Below are 23394 nucleotides of genomic sequence, written 5' to 3'. Positions count from 1 at the left end.
AAGATACCACCTTTGTTAAGCCTTTTCTCCAGAAACTAACTAAAGACACAATAATTACATAATTGCACGTATTTAAAAAAAAAACTGAATTAAGACGGTACAAAATTTTAAGAATATAAGCTTGTAATACATGTATGTATATCCTACTTAACATTATCAGGATCAAAAACTCCTTTTGTAACCCAAATATCTACGACATCTTGGCTCTATCTCAATCTATGAAAGTTGTTTTCTGTCAATTTTTTTTACCTCAGGTTTATATATAAAAATGTGTTAATTGAGTGTTGAGCAAACTAGGTTAAAAATATCCAACTTACAAATTTACAAATCCTACTTTTTAAATGGTTACAACAACATTTCTGTCCCATTAAAATGTGTCACTTGCTGAAATGTTGAATAGCATGTTTTTTGTGTGTTGTTTTGTTTGTATTTGTTGTTTTCTGCCGAAAATAATATGTGCATAATTCATTTTTTAGATTCAATTAAAACTGCAATCAGGTATACGATGGATAATCGATAATATTAAAAAGTCATCTTAAAGTTAGAAGTGTATACTTATCACATTCTTAACAAAAATACAGAAAACAACAAATGTTTACTATCTTGTTTAAAAATAAGTGACTATTTAATTTGAAATTTAAAGTTAAAAACAACAACAACAACAACAATAACAACACCATATATTCATCGAGTCATAACATGCCTGAGACCGGGAGATTGCTACGTGTGCTTGCTTTACCATGGCAGCTCTCGAAAATTTTGGAATTCAGTCACGGTTTTGAGATAATTCTACAAGAAGATTATCACATCATTCGATATACATTAGAATTCCGGGTACCCTCCAATAAATTTTCAGGATATCTTAAAGTAACAGCAAAGTCATCTATAAAAATATTATTTATTATAAATCGAGTAATATTTTATTTGACCATATATAAAAGTCACGTGGGTTGGCTACATAGTAGAGGTGTTAAAATATAATTGTAATACACCCTTTGTTAGCCATTGAAATAGTATTTAATGTATAAAGGATTTTCAAAAATGGTCATTATTCAGAGCGGGCGCTATGGTGCAGTGGTAACACTGTCTGCCTACAAATCAAGGGGTCGTGAGTTCGATCCCCCGCTACTCCACTGAACGAATAAATGACAAGACTGACGAAACGAGGTCAATGGACACATAATGACGGCAACGATAGAAACAAGAGAAGACCTTAACGGAGCAGGAAACAAGTACCGAAAGTACAAGACCGAAGAACGGAGACAAGAACTGACAACAAGCGAACAGAGACGAGGACCGCTAACAGAAGAACAGAGACAGGGACCGATAACAGAAGAACTGACAACAAGCGAATATATACGTCGATAACAGAAGAACAGAGACAGGGACCGATAACAAACGAACTGACAACAAGCCAACATAGACGTGGACCGATAACAGAAAAACAGATACAGAGAACGATAATCAGAGGACATCAGGACAACGGCGACCAGGACTGATTACAGAAGAAAAGAGACGAGAACCGATAACAGAAGAACGAAGGAGAACGGAGACAAGAACCGATAACAGAACAGGACAGGGACAACAAGATAACGGAGACGAAAATCGATAACAGAAAAATACAAACGATGACCGATAACAGAAGTACATAGACAAAAACTAATGACAGACGAATGGAACGGATATCGATAACAGAGACGTGAACCGAACAATTAACAACATGAAAACGGAAACCAGGACTAATTAAAGAAGAAAAGAGACGAGAGCCGATAACAGAACAGGACAGGGACCGATAACAGAAGAACTGACAACAAGACAACGGAGACGGTATCAGAATAACATAGACGAGGACTGCTGACCGAAGAATGAAGACGTCTCTGGATAACTAAGACGGGAACCGATGACAGAAGAATTAACAACAAGAAAACTGATTGCAGAAGAATAGAGACGAGAACGGATGACAGAAGAACGGAGACGAACGAAGACGAGAACCAATAACAGTAGAACGAAGACGATGATCGATAACATAAAAACAGAGACGAGAACCGACAACAGAACATCTAACAACAAAAAAACTGAGACCAGGACCGATTACAGAAGAACGAAGATCACGACCAATAACAGAAGAACTGACAAAAAGAGAACTGCGACGAGAACCGATAACAGAAAAACGAACACCAAAACCCAAGAGAAAGGTTAATTAATGTATATTTTGCATGCACACGTTTTAACCCCCTCACACATAGCACGCTGTGTAAGTAGGCATCTGAGTAGCCACTCTATATGCTTGCATACAGTACCAGATAAAATACATGAAAGCAGATAGGGCAGGGAAGAGTGTAGTGTAATACTATCTTTAATATTCCTTTTATATTACTATTATATTTGCATATAGAAAAATGTCTGCCATCTTGGATTTTTCGGCCCTATTGGATTGTTTTTTTTTTAATTCTGTTTTGGTGTCTAATTAGTTTTTACCTAAACATGCTTTGTGACAAATTTAATGGCTTTTCCTCTCCTTAAAAGTTTTATTTGATCTATCATCCATTTATGATAAAGAAATTTGGCGGCCATTTTAATGGTCATTTTAAATGGCAATTTCAATAGTCAAGATCAAGTTTTTCAATTTGGTATCCACCTTTATCGGATTCAGCATACCTTAAATAGGTTAAATACACCAAGATACCACTTGTACTACAAAATGCCTCTAGCATCTTATAGAGAGCCAAATTCTCAAAATCAGTCCTGTCTATAAGATTTATAACGTTTAAATAAAGGTTTAAGAACATGCAATATGGCCTTCAACTGGAATGTAAATTTATTTGTCATGCAAGTAGCAAAATGTAAACAAAGCAGTATTATGACTTCCATACAAAATACTAAATCACTGCAACTGTACTAATTGCCAAAATGCAAAATAAGCAAAAGATGGTTCAGGTAACCGGTCAATCAGTAACTTTTAGAAACTAAAGGTTACTAAAAATAAAAAAAAGTTTTTGAAAAATAAAAATTAATGCATTTCTAGGCCAAATTAGGGCCCTAAAATTCATAAATGATTTCATTGCATGCACGAAATATGCCATCTTCCACCGCTTTTAATTCGGAGAAGTGTGTGATTTACACTGATTTTGCGTGCGCGCAAGAGCGCGACCATGTACTTCTTTTATGACTACATGTATATATTTATATCTTTATATAATTTATACCCCGCTAAATATCTTAAATAGACTTGTCCACCTTTAAGTCAGGACAAGGCCATTCATCATTTGTAGGGGAAAGTGCCGGTATCACCGGTTCTTCTCCAAATCCCTCCAGAGGCGTGCACGTCGCGGAGAAGCCGCAGCGGTTACTTCCCCTGATCAGTACAGTTTAAGTAGCAAAGCGTGACGTAACCGCTGTGAGGAGTTTGCCAGAGATGATTGGTGGACCTGTCTTGCAAGGGTCGTTTTTGTTATCGTTGGTCAGGAAGCTGATGCCTTGGCAGTGTTGTAGACCCCTTCACCACCACGGGCTACCTACCAGAAGATTCGGCATGAAAAAGACGCCCCCGATGTGACTACCATAGTGGACCGGCATGGATGCTTCATTCTCGGACATATGAAAATCTTAGGAAATATACCCACGGTGATAGGCCTTTTAAGGGGTCCTCATCGCAATACAATCCGCGGTGATAGCCTCATGGAACAAAGTAAAGGTCACACAACCTACGGTGATATGCCTTTATGGGGGTTCTTATTGCAATTTCGGCCCCGATGAAAATCTGTGGAAATACATTCAAGTTCACGCAACCCACGGTGATAGGCCTTTTAAGGGGTCCTCATCGCAATACAATCCACGGTGATAGCCTCATGGAACAAAGTAAAGGTCACCCAACCTACGGTGAAAGGCATTTTATGGGGTTCTTATTGCAATTTCGGCCCCGGTGAAAACCTCAGGAAATACACTCAAGCTCACGAAATCCACGGTGATAGGCCTTTAAAGGGATCCTCATCGCAATACAATCCACGGTGATAGCATCATGGAACAAAGTAAAGGTCACACAACCTACGGTGATAAGCCTCTTTTATGGGGTTCTTATTTCAAGGGCTGATAGCAATACGTTTGCGAGTGTACCATATTTTCTATTATATCACAGATATATATTTAGCTCCATGATTATATACATTATGATATAAATTAAATGTTGCGTTAGTAAGAATGTTTGTTAAACTTGTTAAAATAATTTGTATTGTTTTTCGTAACTTTAAAGAATTTAATACGAAAGGCGCGTTTATAAAGGTCAAATATTGATTAATTTTACAGAAGAGCTAAGGGGGGTTCGAGTCGGCAGAACGGAGATTAATTTAGATTCAAAGGCTTCTGAAGCTGCAGAAATCAGCTGAAATGATTGTGCGCTCATCAATCGCAACTTTTCGGCCCTTTCCGTCAGTTTTCGGATAAGGTTATTATAGATAATAGCCGAGGACATTCCGTGCGCACAAATGAACTAGTGTCGCGGCCAAATGATTCACGTGCTTTTGGCCCTTTTTACGAATGAATTTGCCCGTTAAGGAATGACGTTATTTTAACGTTCTGATTGAAGTTGTATTTTCATACGATAGGTGCAAAATACTATATTAATTTTCGTTATTTATTTCCGAAATAAGATTTAAATGTAATATACTAAGAAAAGAATCAAACACAGATGGGAATGTCCGGTTTGCGTTTAACTGTTTTGCGGAAACATCTCTTTACTTCTATGGAGGGCGTTCGTTGCCAAAATTCCAGACATGTAAAGTGTTCCTTTTTAAAATGACTTTTGAAAATGCGAACTTGTATGCCTACCATTTTTATTGTATACCTCTTAATTCAATCTTTTATTTGAAGGTTACCGCCTTTATATAACAAGTTTACATATATATCGTAACAACTGACCTAACATCTAAAACGACAACAAATTTACAAGTTCGTATCTTCCATTGCATGCAATACATATGCATGTTTGCACACTTATAGATCTAAAATATACAAACTCGAATACGGAAAATAGATAAACGTGTTACCAGTTGTAGAACTACAAGAGTACGTTAACACAGTAACATGTTTAAAATGACAAAAGTAGATTCACAAAGTTAAACGATTTTAAGTCAAGCATAACGCCCTGCCCCTCTCGGAGTATTTACGAACTTCTATTGCGGACAGGTATAAAACGGCGCCTCTCCCATATTTTTAAATAAAACTGAAGGACAAAATACGGCATTTTTCATAACATATATATGTTACATTTGTTACAAAAGTTTTGTCACTAGCAACATCACTTGAAAATTGCTGATTTTACCATTTATGATGAAGATAACTTATGCATTACCTTATTTTTAACATCGTGTTCTTATCAGTTACAAATTATTTATCATTTTAGTGATTAGCCTGTCCGTGCTCTGCCTAGTGCCCTGTCCTGTGTTTTGTTTTGGGTCCGCCTTGGCTTCTTGCCACTTGTTCTTGTTGCTGGATCATGTGGGGTTGCGTTCATTGAGCGCCGCCTTTCCTTGTTGATCTTGTTTATCATATATTCCTGAGAAACATCGGCGATTTGGAAATTTTTAGGGGAAACAATGACCAACTTCAAGGGAGTAATTTTATGATAATGTAAAAAACCATCCAATATTCTTATTGGTATCATTGAAAAATGCATTGGCACAAATTTCATTTTCAACAAAAACTATGCAAGTATATTTTAAAGCGGCCACCGATATTTCCTTTCCGAAATCAAGAAAATACTTATCCGTAGCACATATGTACAATCTTTAATAAGGTATTTTCAGTATGAATAAAAACTATTTGCACTTGTTCATTATCCCTCATGTACAGACTCAATCAAACCGAGTCTGCAATTCTTATGTAATTTTGTAGTGATTAATGCTTCCGAGAGATCACTTTGTTTCCAGATTTTTATACTTCACAACAGCAGGTTTCAAGTGCCGTGAGGCAGCTGTAAAAAGTTGCCCCGTACTTCACTTCAGTGGTGTTATATTTTTCTGGTCTTTCGGGATCATTGATGCCAGCGCTATTAAGTGTTGAGAATTGAGTACCGTTCAAGCCGGTGCTAGGGGGCGTGAGGCATGTTGCACTTGTTCATTATCCCTCATGTGCAGACTCAATCAAACCGAATCTGCAAATCTTATGTAATTTTGTTGTGATTAATGCTTCCGAGGGATCACCTTGTTTCCAGATTTTTAATATACTTGTTCAAAACTTATGGTCTTAACTTCATTCAATATTTATTTTCCTTTTTGAATAAAGTATCTACAGGAACCGACGTTATTTTTTTCCGAATATATGAGTGTGGATTTAAGAGAAAAAAAAACAACGATAAGTTAGAAACAAAATTTTTAATATTTCTACGTAATTAATTTTCATTTTTAAGGCATCACTAGAAAGTTCATTAAGGATTCTTAAGCACTATTAAGTGTTGAGAATTGAGTACCGCTCAATCCGGTGCTAGGGTGCGTGAGGGATGTTGCACTTATTCATTATCTCTCATGTACAGACTCAATCAAACCGAGTCTGCAATTCTTATGTAATTTTGTTGTGATTAATGCTTCCGAGGGATCACTTTGTTTCCAGAATTTTTTACTTGAGTCTAAAATTATCAACGCCCCCTTTCCTTGATGATCTTGTGTATCATATTCTAAAATTATCAAAATTACCAAGAAATAAAAAAAGTAAGAAGGGGGGCCATGTTTCTCTTACTTAATTTCAGAGTGTGTTTTGTTTTTTTACTTGGGGACCATTTGCCGATTTTCATGGTATGGCACTTACGTGTCACATTGAAGGTTCTATGATAATCACCATATTAACACATCTGCGGATGTTTCAAAATTCAAAATTGTACCAGTTCATGTTGAATTTTGCTTAAGCCGGTGCTAGGGGGCGTGGACGATAACTTGCTCTTTCCATTACCGTCCATGAGCAGGCTCAATCAAACCGGCCTGCAACATTCTCAATTTTGTTGTTTTGAGCGTTCTTTAGGGATTCTTATTTTCTCTATTTTACAGAAAGTAACATGATAAACTTTTTAACGAAAAGTTAATTCATTTTGATTTAATTCCTTTTTATTTTGAGGCATCATATAATTATATATCATAAATCGTATTAAGAACACTTTTATTTCAATCCAAAATTATCAAAATATATTACGAAATAAAAAAAAAGTTTGGAGGGAACGTCGTGTTTTTCTTACCAATTTTCAGAGTAAAAAAAGCCCAAAAAAATCAATACATCTATTTAATTCATTTTTATTTCCGAGGCACTCATAGAAAGCTTATGGAGTAATCTTCCATTTGATACAAATAATATTGGACTTTTTATAGAAATAAAAAAAAGTTAGAATGGACGCCGTGTTTTCCTTCACTTTATTGAGAAATAGGAGAGAGGCGACGGGTATTATACCTGTCCGTACATTTCCGTGATAGAAGATCGTAAATACTCAGAGAGGGGCGGGGCGTCATGCATGACTTAAAATCGTTTAACTTTGTGAATCTACTTTTGTCATTTTAAACATGTAACTGTGTAAATGTACTGTTGTAGTTCTACGACTGGAAACACGTTTTATTAAATTATATTTTCTGCATTCGAGTTTTACATTTCATTTGTGTTTTTCAGGTACATATATATATCTACAAGTGTGTAAACATGCTTATGTATTATATGCAATGTTAGATACGAACTTGTAAATGTGTGTTAGGTCAGTTGTTAAGATTTACATGTAAACTTGTTATTTAAAAGCGGGTGCCTTCAATTAAAAGATTGGATTAAGAGGCATATCATTTGCTGTGCACGAATGCAATCAAAAATGCTAGACATACATGTTCGCATTTTCAAAAGTAGTTTTCAAAAGGAACACATTACATGTCTGGAATTTTGGCAAAGATCGCCCTCCATATACTTCTAATATCCACATCTACAGCTTTTGACAAGGGAAATAACTCAGTTAAAACATGTCAAATATAGGCGCGTGTTTTACCTCCCCTATAAGAAAAATATTCAGCATTTTTATTAGATTAATTTTCAGTTATAGAGATTAATTTTCAGTGCTTATTATTCAGTTTTGAGAAATAATGTGCACACTCATTTCCGGAATAAAGCAAATTGGTGTGGAAACGACAGGTAATCGGAGATTGACAAAAAATTCAACAACAGTTTTCAAAGTATCCAGCATATATGGAGCTGATAATACTTAGTTGCTAAAAGTTTTAATAGTGTCAATCATTACATTGATTAAATGTAGACATAAAGATTTAAAGGAAAAGAAATAGGTAAATTTCCTCAAGCAACATGCACCTAGATTCCTTATATTTTGATAGAAAATTTCATAAAACGTTCTTATAAGTTAAAATGTCACAGTGAGTATGACAAAAGTTACTGGCTGAATTTGTGTAATGGATCTGCCCAGCTTTGAATTTGGAACAGTCCATTCAAAGTTTAAGGGATTCCAGTTTCGAAATACCAAAATCATTTGTGGTTAAAATTTTCATACAAGGCTCACATACTCTGTCCTTTTTATCATAAATCAGATTTGGTTTCAGAAATATCTTAAATAACAATACATGATCTATTATTGTTGATTTGTTTTTGCAGTAAGGGAGAGAACTCTTGTAAAACTGTTAAATTTCTTAATTTTCACGAGGGAAACAACACTTCCAGTCTTACCTGATACTTTCCAAAAGGAGATAAATATTTAAATGTAGTCAATAACTAATATAAAATGGTTTAACTTCAGATAAGACTGTTTAATTGTTATTTAACAGATATATTGATCTCATCATTTGAACTGGAACACTCTAACTATTTCTGATACAAAAAGTGTTTCATTTGAAATCAGGTTGTTGAATTACTGTATCATATGATTTGTGTAATAGTGAAATCATGACATATTTGCCTTGCCTGAGGATTGAGCCTGTGTCTCCTGGATAACATATCCAGTACTAAATCTATTTATAGAATTTATTTTAAAATAAAGATGAAATCAAAAAGAAAAACAAAATGTATAGATGTATAAATAATGATATTTTTAATATCAACAGACAATAATTAATAATTCATATTTATTATACAAAATATTATATGAGCCGCGCCATGACAAAACCAACATAATGGGTTTGTGACCAGCATGGATCCAGACCAGCCTGCGCATCCGCGCAGTCTTTTCAGGATCCATGCTGTTCTCTTACAATCCCTATAACAAGTAGGGAAACTGATAGGGAACAGCATGGATCCTGATCAGACTGCGTGGATGTGCAGGCTGGTCTGGATCCATGCTGGTCGCAAGCGCACTATGTTGGTTTTGTCATGGCGCGGCTCATATAGAAAGAGAGACTCATATATAACAGTACTATATAATATAGATATTTTGTATTAGACACAAATTAAAATCTAGGATATTTATAAAATAAGAAACTTTATATTCAAAAATGTTATCGCCATATTTTACAAGCTGAAATATTTCTTAAACATGTTTCATAAAAATTTTGGACCTTTCAAATAACCATTAAAGGCCCATCAAGCCACGGAAATTTTTTAAGTCAAAATACATCTTTGTTCACATTTTGCTACTTTAAAGTAAAACATGTAATTGTATATTCTGTGCTACTTTCTTTAGTTGTTTAACATCTAATATGCTCTAAATCCATTATTAAATGATTATCAAACACATGCTTATTGAATCTAAAGAATGAAAAATTTATTTACTTTGGAAGCATGTGCCTTTAAACAGAAACAAACCAATCTACATCAATTTATTAAGATAACTAGGAGATTTCACAATATAAAACATACTACAAGAATACAAAGTCCTTGAAAAAAATAAATACAAAATAATTTCATAAAATTTATCCTTTTAAAAGTAAAAGAATATATATAATTTGAACAAAATAAAACAAAGAAACAACAATTTATAAAAGTTAAGCATTAATACTAAAGAAAATTGTTTTCTAACAAAAAAAACAAACAAGACTTGTCGATAGCCCAGCTTGCTAGACTCTTCTCAGTGCTTGACAGAAAAAGTCTGAATAATGTAAATTTTGCTAAGTTCAAAAGGGGCCATAATTCTGTCAAAATTTATGTTAGAGTTATGGGCCTTTGGTAGTTTAGGAAATAACAAAACTTCAACATCTTGACTAGAATAAACAATTGACTATTTGTCATCTTTGTGCAATAACAGGTTAACTCTTTGATATTATAGAATTAACACGTCTATCAGGGTAATAGTGGCTCCGCCTTGGGTGTTACTGGCTCCACCTTGAGTTTTCACTTCTAAGGTTGCTAATATGCACTATTACCCTGAGAGATATTGGCCATTTTTTTATTAAACTGAACGTGAGCCAGGGGAGTGAACTAGAACATTATGTTTTTTTTTTAATTAAGTACATGTATATATATAGATAACTTGCCCCTGGAAAATATTGCAAAACATCATTGACTGGGTGCCTTTAATGTTTCTGATATCACAATATCACATCAATAGAACAGGATTTATAACAAATGGTTCTATCCCTATATGGTAACTGATATTAACCCTGAACATGCTGAATATTCTAAATGGAATTGTCCCATTTCCATTTTTGGGACTGTCCATTATCAATTTTAGGGATATCAATTTGAATATTTAAAGTTTGTAAGCCAACAGTATAGAGCCTGGTCAGACTGCACAGTAGTGCAGGCTGGCCTGGCTCTTTACTGGTGGCAAGGTCTTAACACATTCAGTTCCAGCACTTTAAGGGTTAAGATGTTTTATAATTATTTAAAGAAATACCATGTATCTTAGGAGCAAAATCTTATAAACAAATATCCTTTTTATTAGCTAACATTAAAACAGTGTTACCCTGAAGTTTCAATTTCATCTTCTGTCAGCTGTTAAGTAACAAAACCAAACATAATTTATACGCTGTTTCCGTTGCTTAAAAAAATGCTTAAAAAAAACCTATGAAAAATCTATAACTCTCTAATTTTTTATATCCACAAATACTATGACTGAAAGACATTTGCAGAGTTACTGTAGCAAAAACAGCTTTTGAAATAAATTTTCCCAAACGAAATTAACAGATTTAAAACTTACTACACATAAAACAAATCGAATGCTTCATACAATAAATAAAAAATATTGAACATAAAAAATCACAACAAAAGTTTAAAATTTTAACCTCAACAAAGACCTGTGGTTTTATTTTGGCTTGATTGGCAAAAAGTAACTGTGTTTCTTTGTTTTGTATGGGTTTTACATCTCACCAACACAGTATAAGTCATAATTATGGTGACTTTTCATCTTCACTGGTGGAGGAAGATTGTAGGTGCTCTTCCGTGCATTATTTCAGACACTAACAAGCTCTTGAGTTGGAGCTAACTGGATAGCTTCCTCACATGAAAGAGTCCAAAGTCCCTGTTGGGATTCAAACACACAGAGGTCAACGAACCTGAACAAAATCTATTATCTACTGGCTTGTCTTTAGAAACACAAAAGAAAAAACCAGTCTGTACTTTTTATCACATAACTGGTACACTTTTATTTAACATTTGACAAAATTAAAATCGAAAAACTAGTCTTTAAATAAAATTTATATCCATATTGTAAATAAATAGATCACAATGAACTAGTTGGCCTGTTCCGGACGTCTGTTTTCCACTTCGACCACTACTGTCTGCGCTAAAATATCATATGCTGCACGGTTGTACCGGAAAAAGAACACCGTCAGACAGGCGGGAAAGAAAAACGCCATACTGAAGTTTTTTATTATTGATCTGATTAGTGCACTGAAATAAAAGAAATCACAAGTATTTAAATCTTAGATGTATAAGAATTTCCCCTTTATTAGAACATATATACATGTATATATAAAAGATTGTTTTTGATTAAGAATTATCATAAGTTTTAGCCATCCCTTATAGACCCATTAAGCCTAAAAAATTCTAGTCTTTATTTCTCAAACATTGTTTTTTAATTTTGGGATCCTATTACAACTTTCGAAAGTAATAATTTATAGCTGAGCCATCTTAAGCTTTTTTTTACGTTTTTGGCATTTCATACTAATATAGTAATCGTGAATACCATTTTGTTTACATTTTTTTACCCCTATGACATACATGTGAACTTTTTTGATGATCAAGTGGGAGATTTTTCTTCAAAAAGAGGGAGATTTTAGATATTGCAATAAACAAAGAAGGAAGTTCTGACATTAATAAAATAGGTAGATTTTTTTAATTTGTGAAAATACCCCATGTACATGTATGCTATGAATTTCAGAAACATAAATTTACATTCACTGCTATTCTCTTAAGTGATTAGCATTTAATATGTTTTAAATCTATCATTTCAACATGATAATACACATGTTTGTCCTTTCTACAGAAAGGAAAATATCATTATTTTAGAGGTTTAATGTGGCTTTACAGGAATATTTTAGTTTCTTAAACTAGATGGATTTCTTTCTGAAAGTCATCCAAGTCTTCTTCTAACAAATACTTTAAACAAAGTGTCAGGTATCTAAATATGTATTTCACATGTGACTCACATTTTTGTAGAGCAAACAGTCAGAATATTGAACTTATATATATATTAAATCAAACTTACTTGAAAAACCCAGGATCTGATGCACCAACCACTAAAATATGTCCATTTCTTATGTTTGTAATTTCAGAAAACGAAACAACTCTTAACTGCATGATTTTCTTTCCAGGGGTAGCTCCTCCTATTGCCCCTGCAAACCCTTGTCTTAAACACATTGTCTGAAAAGTAAGAGTAACTACAACGTAAATATTCATGAAACTAAAACAAAGAAATATGCAGAGCTGTCACTGATTCAGAGCAAAGTACACAATGTATATTGACGATCAGCAGATTTCAATACAAATATCAACGATACAACAATATAATATTAAAAATATATTGATAATTACTTCTAATTTCTTGTATATAATTTATTTTCATACCTGTTTAAATGATTTTAGTAAAATACATGTACATATGAATATGTTGCGCCTATTTATAAATGACCTTCGCATGATTTTTTTCGGACCATTTTTTGTCATCACTGACATAAAATGTGTCCATTAAGTAACAATAACTTAGTGTTAGACATACATGTAGCCACCGTCTATTTTTTATGTTTTGGGTGAATTTTCACAATTAATAGACATTTAAATGATTAATATTCATTATCGATTTCTTCAAATGTGTATCAATTACTGATCAGCAGAAGAATATCAATAATACATCGATATTGTCTCTATCGATGACAGCTCTAGAAATATGTGACCATAAAACTAACTTCTGGGTGACTACATTTCATTTCCTGGATCTAAAAGTAAAACCTATTTCATTAACAACAACTTTTGCTTTAACTACCTTGTACATATTGATAATATATAACATAAATATTTCTTCATTACAAATACAGTGCAGGTATAAAATACATGTGAGCCGTGTCATGACAAAACCAACATAATGGGTTTGCGACCAGCATGGATCCAGACCAGCCTGCAGTCTGATCAGGATCCATGCTGTTCACTTACAAACCCTATTACAAGTAGAGAAACTGATAGCGAACAGCATGGATCCTGATCAGACTGCGCGGATGCGCAGGCTGGTCATGATCCATGCTGGTCGCAAAAGCAGTTATGTTGGTTTTGTCGTGACGCGGCTCATGTATACACTTTTTATACAATATATAATTGAATTGGGAGACATAGACAGCAATAGATGAAAATCTGTTACTGTTTTTTATTTATTTTATGCATAAAATTAATTTAAATAGTTATGAATAAAATAATATCTTCTCTTTCTAAACATTCATTGAAAATGTTTTTTAATTTCCATGGTTTCAGATTTGCACTGTACATGAATTTTTTCAAGGGCTGAAACTCATGGTATACACTGACCTGTAGACTAAGAATAAATTGCATCAGCCTAAGAGAAATGAACATTACAAAAATAGTATATAATATTTATAACCAAGTTATGCAAGAACAGTACCAATCAATATTTATAATCTCTGCCAAAAAATTGTATCAATTTCTCAAAATACATTCAGCTAAGCACCATTAAAATTAAACAACTAAGTTATTCAAGACACAAAATAATGTATCGCCAATGTATCACCATTAATCCTTCAGTTTTCAAAGCTGCATGCCTCCAGATGAGCCAAAATGTTTCAAGAAAATCAATATTGAGAAAATGCACTAAAAAACCTTTAAGAAAGGTAAAAACATTCAAGATCTAAGTTATATTTTACATGTTATGTGCGGTTAAACACTGATAATGATTTTGCAGTGTTTTATCACTATATTATTACTGTGTAAGGGCCGTTTTTTATATGTTCACCACTTTTTGGTAATTTTTGTGCATAATTGTAAGTGCCGATTGCAATATGTAAATTACTTTGTTTGTTCACCTCATATTATTTTACTTTTAACTACATTTCCAAAATTTTTAAGAAAATTAACATGAATCTGGAGGCGTACTGCTTTAATAATAAAATCAATAAAACATATATCTCTCACTTACCTCCACAAGAGTTATACACAGTCTGTTCACAACTTCTAGAGCTATCAATTCCGACGTTAAGCTAAACACTCTATCATAATCAAGTTCACCTATGTCGGATAGGAACGGGAACTGGGCATCAATATCAAGAATGTCTTCATTCCTAAATATAACAACAAGAAAGTAGTCACTATTCTGATTCCTTTATAAAATAATTATGTAAAACTTCTATGCCATTCCTTAATAAGAATTCAAGTATTATTATTATTATAGATATTATTGTACTATTTTGACTTCATGTACATTAAGATTCTAACAAATAAGAGTATTATAGAATTTTTTATATTACATAGAGTATTGGTACTGATAATAATGAGGCATATACATGTATTCATTTAATATACATGTATTGCCAGGGTGCCCGTTTGATCTTGACCCTTCAAATTTCCAAAAGGCCTGATTTGACCCTCAGGATTTATGCTGGAGGGTCAAATTTTGTTAACATCATGGGGATTTGGCCTTATAGTCGGTAAAACTTAGTCAAAATGACCCTCAGGATTTCATGGCTAGTGAACACCCTGATTGCTATATAATGCTTCAAATATAAAACAAGATTTTCCTTCTCTGATATCTGTGTATTCTTGGCAGCCAAATTTCAGTACTTTGATACTGAAACACAACTAATTAATCATTAATTATAGTCAACTAAGGTAGTCTAACTGTAATGCTTTCCCTCAAAACAATTCTAACATCGGCCAATATCGTAGCAAATCGATTATTTCCGGGACGTTATTTTTTCAAAATAGTGGACATTAAATTATTTACAATCACTCACCCTGTATCGCTATGTACTAAATTCCGGTTAAACAGTTAAAAATTATTCAATACTGAAGATTTGTACAAAAAGTATAATATGCATAATAATAATAATAATAATAATAATAATATATGCTTGTAAAGTGTACTAAAATTAGTCCAGTATCTTACATATAGCCCATCTGTCTAAGAACAGCCACTGTTACAAGTATCTTGGTGTAAAAAAGAAGAATAAAATCTAGAAATTCAGCTACTACCCTTCTCCATAACATTGGGACCTTATAATGGACACCTACAATTATAAAAAAAATATTCATAATAAATGAATACAAAATGATAATAAAAGATCACTATTGTGGTTCTTTTTCCCCTATAATTGTTACTGTCTAAAATATATAAATTTAATTTAGAGCTGTTAAAATGATATAAAACATTAATTGAATAATTTTCAATTTTCAAAAAAAAACAACAATGTAGTAACTATTTGGTCAGTATAACTACTATTTAGTCTTGCAGCATTTACTGCAACAATAACACAGTATTAGCTGAAAATATTTTTCTATCGTTATTTACATGTACATCACAGACTTCCCGAAAGTTGAAAAAAACGGTCAGACATTCGGTCTGACAAACCATGAAAATCTGTCGGACCGAAACGAAATCTGTCGGACCAAATAAAATTGATCAAAATCAAAGAATGACTTGTGTTTGTATTTCTAAGACACTTTTTGTTTTTATTTTTTTCGCCGTAAAAATCGGCACATTCCTTACAGCGCATTTTCATCTCCTCCCTATCATACACCAACGATTCACTGTCTTGCTTCTATTTTTCATTAAATTTTGTCTCAGGTCTATTCTTTTTATCCTTTTACTGCTGTTTTGCCTGTTCCTCTGACGTAGATTTTTTATTTTTCCGAGGTTTGGCACCTTTAGCGACGCCATTTTGTATACATGCGGCTTGGATAAAAGCCGGACAGTCGGACCGATCCGGAATAAAAACTCGTCGGACCTGATCAAAATTTATCGGACATGTCCGTCGGACCGACGTATTTCGGGAAGTCTGACATCATCTAGCATTATTTTGAGCTTTGATTTAGTTGAATAATTGAAAATACACAGCTGAATTTGTACACCTGAACTACAAGATGGATATATTTATACCCCCACAGCAAAAACTTTGTCTCTTGCCGACCAGTTAGCTCAATATGTAGAGCGTTGGACTGTTTATCGGGCCATCCCGGTTCGATTCACGGACGACGCATGTCACTTTCATTGTATCCTTTCTACAGTCATCAGAACTGAGCCTCTGCTCTTGCATGTACAGGAGCAATCAGTTCCTTGCAAAAGTGAAGGGAACTAGTACTGGTAAACTGCTTGACAGCCTGCCTCGGAATGATGCGGTGGCTGAACTGTGCTATGGACTATGGTAAATCCAATGTGGCGTACTGCCGTGATCTACTATCATCTAGAGTGAAAACTACAAACACCACCACCAACAAACTTTGACTCTGCATGGTGGTGACAGAGATAAAAAAGTGACTTATTTCTACTGTGGTCAAGAGGCACAGGTTAAAACTGATTGGTGCATTACAATCATTTTTAAAGCAAATGTAACTAAAACAGTAAAAGGCTCACTACCTGGGCCATGGTGTTCTGGAACTGGAGTCTGTGGAATACCATTTGGTAAATGACCGTTTCCTAACTGAACCTGGGGACCTCTTGCATTATTTGCTGCTGTCGCATTTTGCGCTACTGAAGAAATCATCTGAGACTGAAATGTACTAAAGGCAGCCAGCATCCTGTACTGCCATAACCAGCAGTGCAAAACTTGTGCATATTCTCTAGCATTTTTGTATTGTAAATCACGATTTGGAATGTTTTGGCGGTAATTGTTTGGTGGAAATTGTGTATAAAATGGTGAGCTTTGACTGTCATAAGTTGGAGGGACACTTTCAGTTTTCTGTTCGATGTTTTCGTCTTTTTCTGTTGGATTTTTATCCACTTCCTTTTCTTGTTCAGCCATTATTGCGGTTTATCATACAAATAATAATTCGTGAGAATTACAAAAAAATAGACTGAAGACTACTATATATTGCTTTTAGTAAAACTAAAGTTGTTACTGAAAAAGTATGATCACTGTATTATTTCTTCAATTCCAAGCAAATGATAACTTTGTATCTTGACATTTGTAGTAGGCCTAAGTAGTAAAATTGATAAGAAATATGTCGGTGTCACTTCATTCTATATTCAAAATAAACATGCCGGTGTCACATTATTCTATATTTAGCAACAGAAGCAGTCGTCCAAAACGAAACTTGTCAAACGAATCACGTGACTTAAATACACAAAACTTCCTGATTTCTAAAACAGGTAGCAAATATTTTACTAAACATGCTCCTGAAATAAGTTACACTGGATTAATCCTTTCAAAATGGAGATAGATGACAGTGAAAGTACCCTACGCCTTCAAAAATGTTTACAAACATTTATTTTTCATGTAGATGATCTAATACATGAGGATGACCCGTCAGGGGACGGGTTTACCAGGGAGTTTAAGGTAAGGGATCTTCTCAATATAATTATTTTATTGTAATAGGCCTATATATACGTACCCTTTCCCGTTCTGTTTCTCAGAATATATTTTAAATAATAAGAATGACTTCTAAGTTGGTTGATTTGAACGGCTTGCACCCCTCCCCTCAAAAAAAATTGCTCTTGATTGTAAGAGGTGCCTTTTGAACTATATATTTTAGTACAGTACAACACATATTTCCAAGTGATCATGAGCATTTGCAGTGTGGACAAGTTTTATTTTCATTTTCTTTGATAAAATGTTCATGCTTCAGACTATAAGAGAAACTATAGGAAGCTACATGTACGCCACTGCAAATTAGTTGTAACATTTTGTGATAGATCTATATACATATAAAGAATCCAATCTGATAGAAATAATTAAATAACATGGTAATGAAATATATCAATTAACCTATTGCATGCCTGGGAAAAAAATGTCTGCACTTTTAATATAAAATCTTAAGAGTTTGTGAAATTTTTCTTATATTCTGAAAAAAAGTCTGACCATTAACACCTGGGAGGGAGGTTATAAAGAAATTCTCAAAGCTCAAACTCAGATTTCACTTATTTGATTGGTCAGAAACTGTCACAGAATGTACACTGACCAATGCAAATCTGGTCAGAAACTGTCACAGAATGTACACTGACCAATGAAAATCTGGTCAGAAACTGTCACAGAATGTACACTGACCAATGAAAATCTGGTCAGAAACTGTCACAGAATGTACACTGACCAATGAAAATCCTGAGATTTGAGACACTAACTCAAAAAGAGTTTTATAACCTTGAGGCCTGGTTTCAGTTTCTGGTCTCCCTCCCCCTCCATCCCAATTAAGACAGGCAAACATCAAAATCCCCGCTAAATGCTTGCAATATGAGTTTGACATTATTAGTCCTTTTTACTATGGCATATAGTGCCAAATCAAAACCACTGCATTGACCTAATCCTTCAGCCATGACATTGCTTTGAAATGTTTACCATTCTTGGTATTTAAGGAACTGATAATTGCTCTTGGAGTCTTGATTTCAACATCTCAACGAAAGTTCTACACTATTTAAAGCACATATAATGTCTATAAACTTTTGGACTTAATGATGGTGTGGAGTGTCAGTGATAATTCTAAGAAGCGATTGAAGTCATTTTCAGGTTATTAAAGCTGGAAATTAAACAGCATATTTGTACTTTATACATACTTGCCATGTTGATGTGCCAAGGTCCAATCAAAACTTGAAAATAAAATAAAACATATGCCCTATAAAACTTCTATGAACGATTAATGTGTTTGTTTATATTGCCTATAAGGACCTCATATTTGATGAAGGGGATAAATTAATGACTTACGTTGAATATTATTTTGATAACTGGCCAATATCATTGATTGAAATTTTAATGTTCTGTGTGCTGCCACATTGATACTTATAAAGACTTAAGTCATAAATAGTAGTATACTTACTTTAAGCTTTATCAAAAAGTAAACTATTGAGAATGGAAGGTAAGTTCACTTCTAAAAGGTTGATAATAGACTAATATATAGTTAATTGACTGTGAGGAAGTGAATTAATTAGATTATGCATGTATTTTATAACTAAAAGCTCAGAAGAAAATATCCTTATTATATAATTGTTTGAGCGTCCTGTCTTGATTTACATGTACATTGTTCAGAATGTGCAGATCCAGAGGAGAGTTTAGGGATCAAGACCCCCCCCCCCAAAAAAAAAAAACCATAACCTTGACCTTTTTGCAATAAAAGGCTTTAACTTTGTAATTACTGAATGTGTTATCTGCATCCTTTTGCACATCATTCATGAAGTTTTAATTGAAATTGATCCTAACCTTAATTTAACCTTGACACCTAAGGTGTACTCTTAATATGTCACATTCTCAAAATAAAGTTAATTATTAGTAAGGTCATTTTTGTGTCGCCTCTACGGAGTAGTGGCGACATATAGGGATCACTTCTCCGTCGTCTGTCTGTCTGTCCGTCTGTCCGTCACAAAACTTGTCCGGACTACTCCTCATAAACTACTGGTGCAATTTCATCCAAACTTTACAGGAATGATCAGTACCAAGTCTAGTTGTGCATATTGTCAGCATTTTCCGGTTCAATGATTTTTGTCAGAGTTATAGCCCTTTAATAATTTTTATTTTTAAAGTTTGTCCGGACTACTTCTCTTATACCACTAATGCAATTTCAATGAAACTTTACAGGATTGATCTGTAGCTCAAGTCCTTGCGCATATTGCACGGGTTTTCCGGTTGAATGATTTTTGGCCGAGTTATGGCCCTTTGATAAAAAAGGTGTTTTTTTTCTGTGTGTTGCCAGATACACAAAAGCTTGTCCCCACTACTCCTCATAAACTACTGGTGCAATTTCATCCAAACTTTACAGGAATGATCAGTACCAAGTCTATTTGTGCACTGTCCGTCTGTCTGTCCGTCTGTCACAAAACTTGTCCCAACATGAAATTGGCCATTATGAGGCGACACATGTGATGATCACTGATCGCTCTTGTATTTATTTATGGATTTGATTTATACTTGGACAAAAGAACCCTAAGGACAAAACCCAAATGTTGAATACATGTAATTCAAATATGACTTTGACCTTTATTTGAAATTGACCTTCAAAGTTCAAAAGTTGCTATATTATCAAAACTTTATTTGCACATTTGATTCAATTGCTTGGACAAAAGAACATGTATGACAAAACCAACATGTTAAATTAATCTGATATGAATTTAACCTTTAATTGACCTTGACCCTCAAGGTCAAATTATTAAAATTTGCCTTTAAAAATTGTCATAACTTTGTTATTCATTATTGGACAAAGAGCATATTATGACAAACTGACATGAAGATTATTTCAAATGTGTCCTTGAACTTTGAATGACCTTGACTATCAAGGTCAAATATGAAATTAGAATTTTAATGTTGCAAAAATATGTTTTGTATTAGTACTCTCTAAAATGTTCTTCTTTAGATGTGTTTGACTTCAGAAATAAGAAAAAGTTGAGCATGGCCCCAGTGAGTGAGTGCTTGGTGGTGGCTCTTGTTATTTAGACAACTAAGTCATATTAGGGGGTATTAATAGGAATTCTAAAAGAAATGTTTATAGGATTGGGAATTTTAATTAGTTTATTAAATATCAGTTGTTTTTTTTTTCGCTTTTTTTCCATTCTATACAGCTGATCATTAGATTGTGCATGTATATAACCTTATTATCGTATAATGTTTTTGGTGATCACATTAGACCTACATTTTGTAGATATAGAATTTACAGTGTATGATTACTTATTATTGTAATAATATTATCAAATATGATGCATAGTTGATCTCATCCCCACAATTAGCAGGACAAGTGTGTGTCCTAATGTTTGTAGATTCTAGCAAAAAATTGTGCGAAAATTCCACCTCTCCTTATCAAAAAAAAGAAAGATATAAAATCTTAAACAAACGTTTATTCTGATGTATTTAAGTTTACTTTAAAACTGGTTTCTTCTTTCCTCTTTTGATTAAGCATCTAAGCTTAAAGCCAAAAATCAAGGGTACATCAGGGGGATTATAACCTGGTTTAAGGAATAAATATTTGAGCCGTGTCATGACAAAACCAACATAATGGGTTTGCGACCAGTATGGATCCAGACCAGCCTGTGCATCTGCGCAGTCTGATCAGGATCCATGCTGTTCGCTATCAGTTTCTCTTCTTGTAATAGAGTTGGTAAGCGAACAGCATGGATCCTGATCTACAGATCCATGCTGGTTGCAAACCCATTATGTTGGTTTTGTCATGACGCGGTTCATTTCTTTTTACAGAAGTATTTTTATGTATTGTAGGTAATACGAGATGAAGGTATTAAGATGAGAGAAGAGAATACGTACCCGGCAGAAGAAGGGAGAAGACCTTGTAACATCAAGAAAAACCGATATAAAGATATTTTACCCTGTGAGTATAATGATCATTGAACTTTCAGTTTTTAGTCGCTGATGGCCTACGTACCATAATGCAGCCTCAGAAAAAATTGTGCAAGTCGAAACTTTTATAGCACCAGCAAAGCTGAGGTAAAATCACAGCCCTTTTTAGGGGGTGAAGGCCAGATGGTTGGATTCCTATCTATTACCTTGCAATGTGGGTTTAGCTTTTATCCCCAGCAAATTTTGGAGCAAGAATACACCTCTCCATTGGCCCCAGAGTGCGGGGATAGCTGGAAGGTTACCGGAGGTATATACACAAAGTCAATTGGCTCTAGATTGTTTCCCCTTTGCTATTCTACAAACATCAAAATAATTAATGATTAAAGATGATATAAGATATAAAACCTGGAAGTTAAAGAAAGGTATCATAGAACATACATCATGATTTGTTGGTTTTAATTGAAAGCCATATTCAATATAAGCTATATTTGATTTGTTACGTACAAATGTACTGTAATATCAATGCATTTATTATTGATGAAATTTCTGGCTCTTTCAAACTTAATCTTACGATTTATATTTAGAATATTTTACACACTGCTCTATAGATGTAAACATTCAAAATGTCAGTAAATACTTGCTGCCTGCCTGATTTTGCTTTGTCAGAACTAAAACATATGCCATACCATAAGCAAAAAGTACAGGAATATCTATTTTTATCTTCAGTGTCCTTGACATTGACTCAATTGACCTTGAACCATAGTCAAGGTTAAGGTTTCATGGGAGGTACGGTCACACTAAATACATTTACATGTATATCAGTTGTCAAATAAAGGTTTTTCTAAGAAACACACTGTTATAATATACAGGAAAAAAACCCAAAAACTCGCAACTTATTTAAAATTGCTCAACTGGGAAGAAAAAGAAAGAATTTCGTTAATATGAAACTGCTTATTGAAATATTTGAAAGTCATTATGAAATTGTAAAGACTACTGAATAGAAAGATATTTTATCTTGATATTTTATATTATGTCAAGCTAGCTATTATACATATAAAGTAATATTTGCAGTTTTCATACAGGGCTACTGTTTAGTGTTATTGGAATTTTGACACGTTATTTACATACTAGCAAAAACTAGGTTTATAAGTATACATAAAAATAATGGGGAAAACTGATATATGTATGTATGAGCATCTTCCTGGTTGTTTACTGTCTAGCTATTTATAAATGAATCCACCGGGATATTAAATTTTGAAAGTTTGAAGATTTGCTAAATTTTGACGAATAAGCTTGAAGGGGAAGGGTTGGCGGGGGGGGGGGGGAGGGGAGGAATGAATGTGGATGTTTTAGTTGAATGGTGCACAACAGTTTACAACTGAAAAATAGTGTAGTCAACCTCATTTGCACTTATTTTGGAAGTAATAAATGTAACTAAAAATTTGTACTCCTGGAATAGCTGTGAATAACTTCAAATTTTCTAAATTCTTCAGTTTGTCTAGCTTAGTTGCCTACAATTTATGAAACTATGAAAAGTATCTTAAATTACCACTTAGGTAACAAGTCAAAAATGATTATA

The 23394-nt window shown here is 33.7% G+C and overlaps 2 protein-coding genes across 4 annotated transcripts in view; one reads left to right on the top strand and one right to left on the bottom strand.

The window, feature by feature from the left end:
* Positions 1 to 9759: 9759 nt before the first annotated feature.
* On the bottom strand, positions 9760 to 17511 carry LOC132744609 (protein FAM8A1-like). The gene is made up of 5 exons (XM_060733368.1): positions 16967 to 17511; positions 15500 to 15620; positions 14534 to 14675; positions 12602 to 12756; positions 9760 to 11784 (listed from the first exon to the last, which is right to left on the bottom strand). The coding sequence occupies exons 1-5, from the start codon at positions 17349 to 17351 to the stop codon at positions 11625 to 11627; spliced, it is 963 nt and encodes a 320-aa protein (XP_060589351.1). The 5' UTR covers positions 17352 to 17511; the 3' UTR covers positions 9760 to 11624.
* Positions 17512 to 17635: 124 nt separating this feature from the next.
* LOC132744607 (tyrosine-protein phosphatase non-receptor type 12-like) overlaps positions 17636 to 23394 on the top strand; it is a 47222-nt gene continuing 41463 nt past the window's right edge. Inside the window, exons 1-2 of one of the 3 annotated variants that reach the window (XR_009627726.1) lie at positions 17636 to 17885; positions 21738 to 21846. Coding sequence is in view for 2 of the 3 variants with exons in the window: in XM_060733367.1 (XP_060589350.1) it covers positions 17760 to 17885; positions 21738 to 21846 (235 nt within the window). In the remaining variant the exon portion in view is untranslated. The remainder of the gene's footprint in view (positions 17886 to 21737; positions 21847 to 23394) is intronic. The other 2 variants (XM_060733367.1, XM_060733366.1) reach the window with 2 other exon arrangements.

Source organism: Ruditapes philippinarum, unplaced genomic scaffold (genome assembly GCF_026571515.1).
Source record: "Ruditapes philippinarum isolate M1 unplaced genomic scaffold, ASM2657151v2 ctg2485_1_1_1_1, whole genome shotgun sequence".
In the NCBI taxonomy this organism is placed as follows: Eukaryota; Metazoa; Mollusca; class Bivalvia; order Venerida; family Veneridae; genus Ruditapes; species Ruditapes philippinarum.
The sequence above is the reverse complement of the archived record's forward strand: the minus strand, read 5'-3'. Positions and strand labels throughout refer to the sequence as shown.

Bases quoted from the DNA above. Each gene is read 5' to 3' on its own strand.
- LOC132744609 (XM_060733368.1), bottom strand. From the start codon at position 17,351: ATGGCTGAACAAGAAAAGGAAGTGGATAAAAATCCAACAGAAAAAGAC. The intron at 14,676-15,499 runs GTAAGATACTGG...TGTTATATTTAG, and splicing joins CTTAGACAGATGGGCTATAT to GAATGAAGACATTCTTGATA. The intron at 12,757-14,533 runs GTAAGTGAGAGA...CTTACTTTTCAG, and splicing joins TGTGTATAACTCTTGTGGAG to ACAATGTGTTTAAGACAAGG.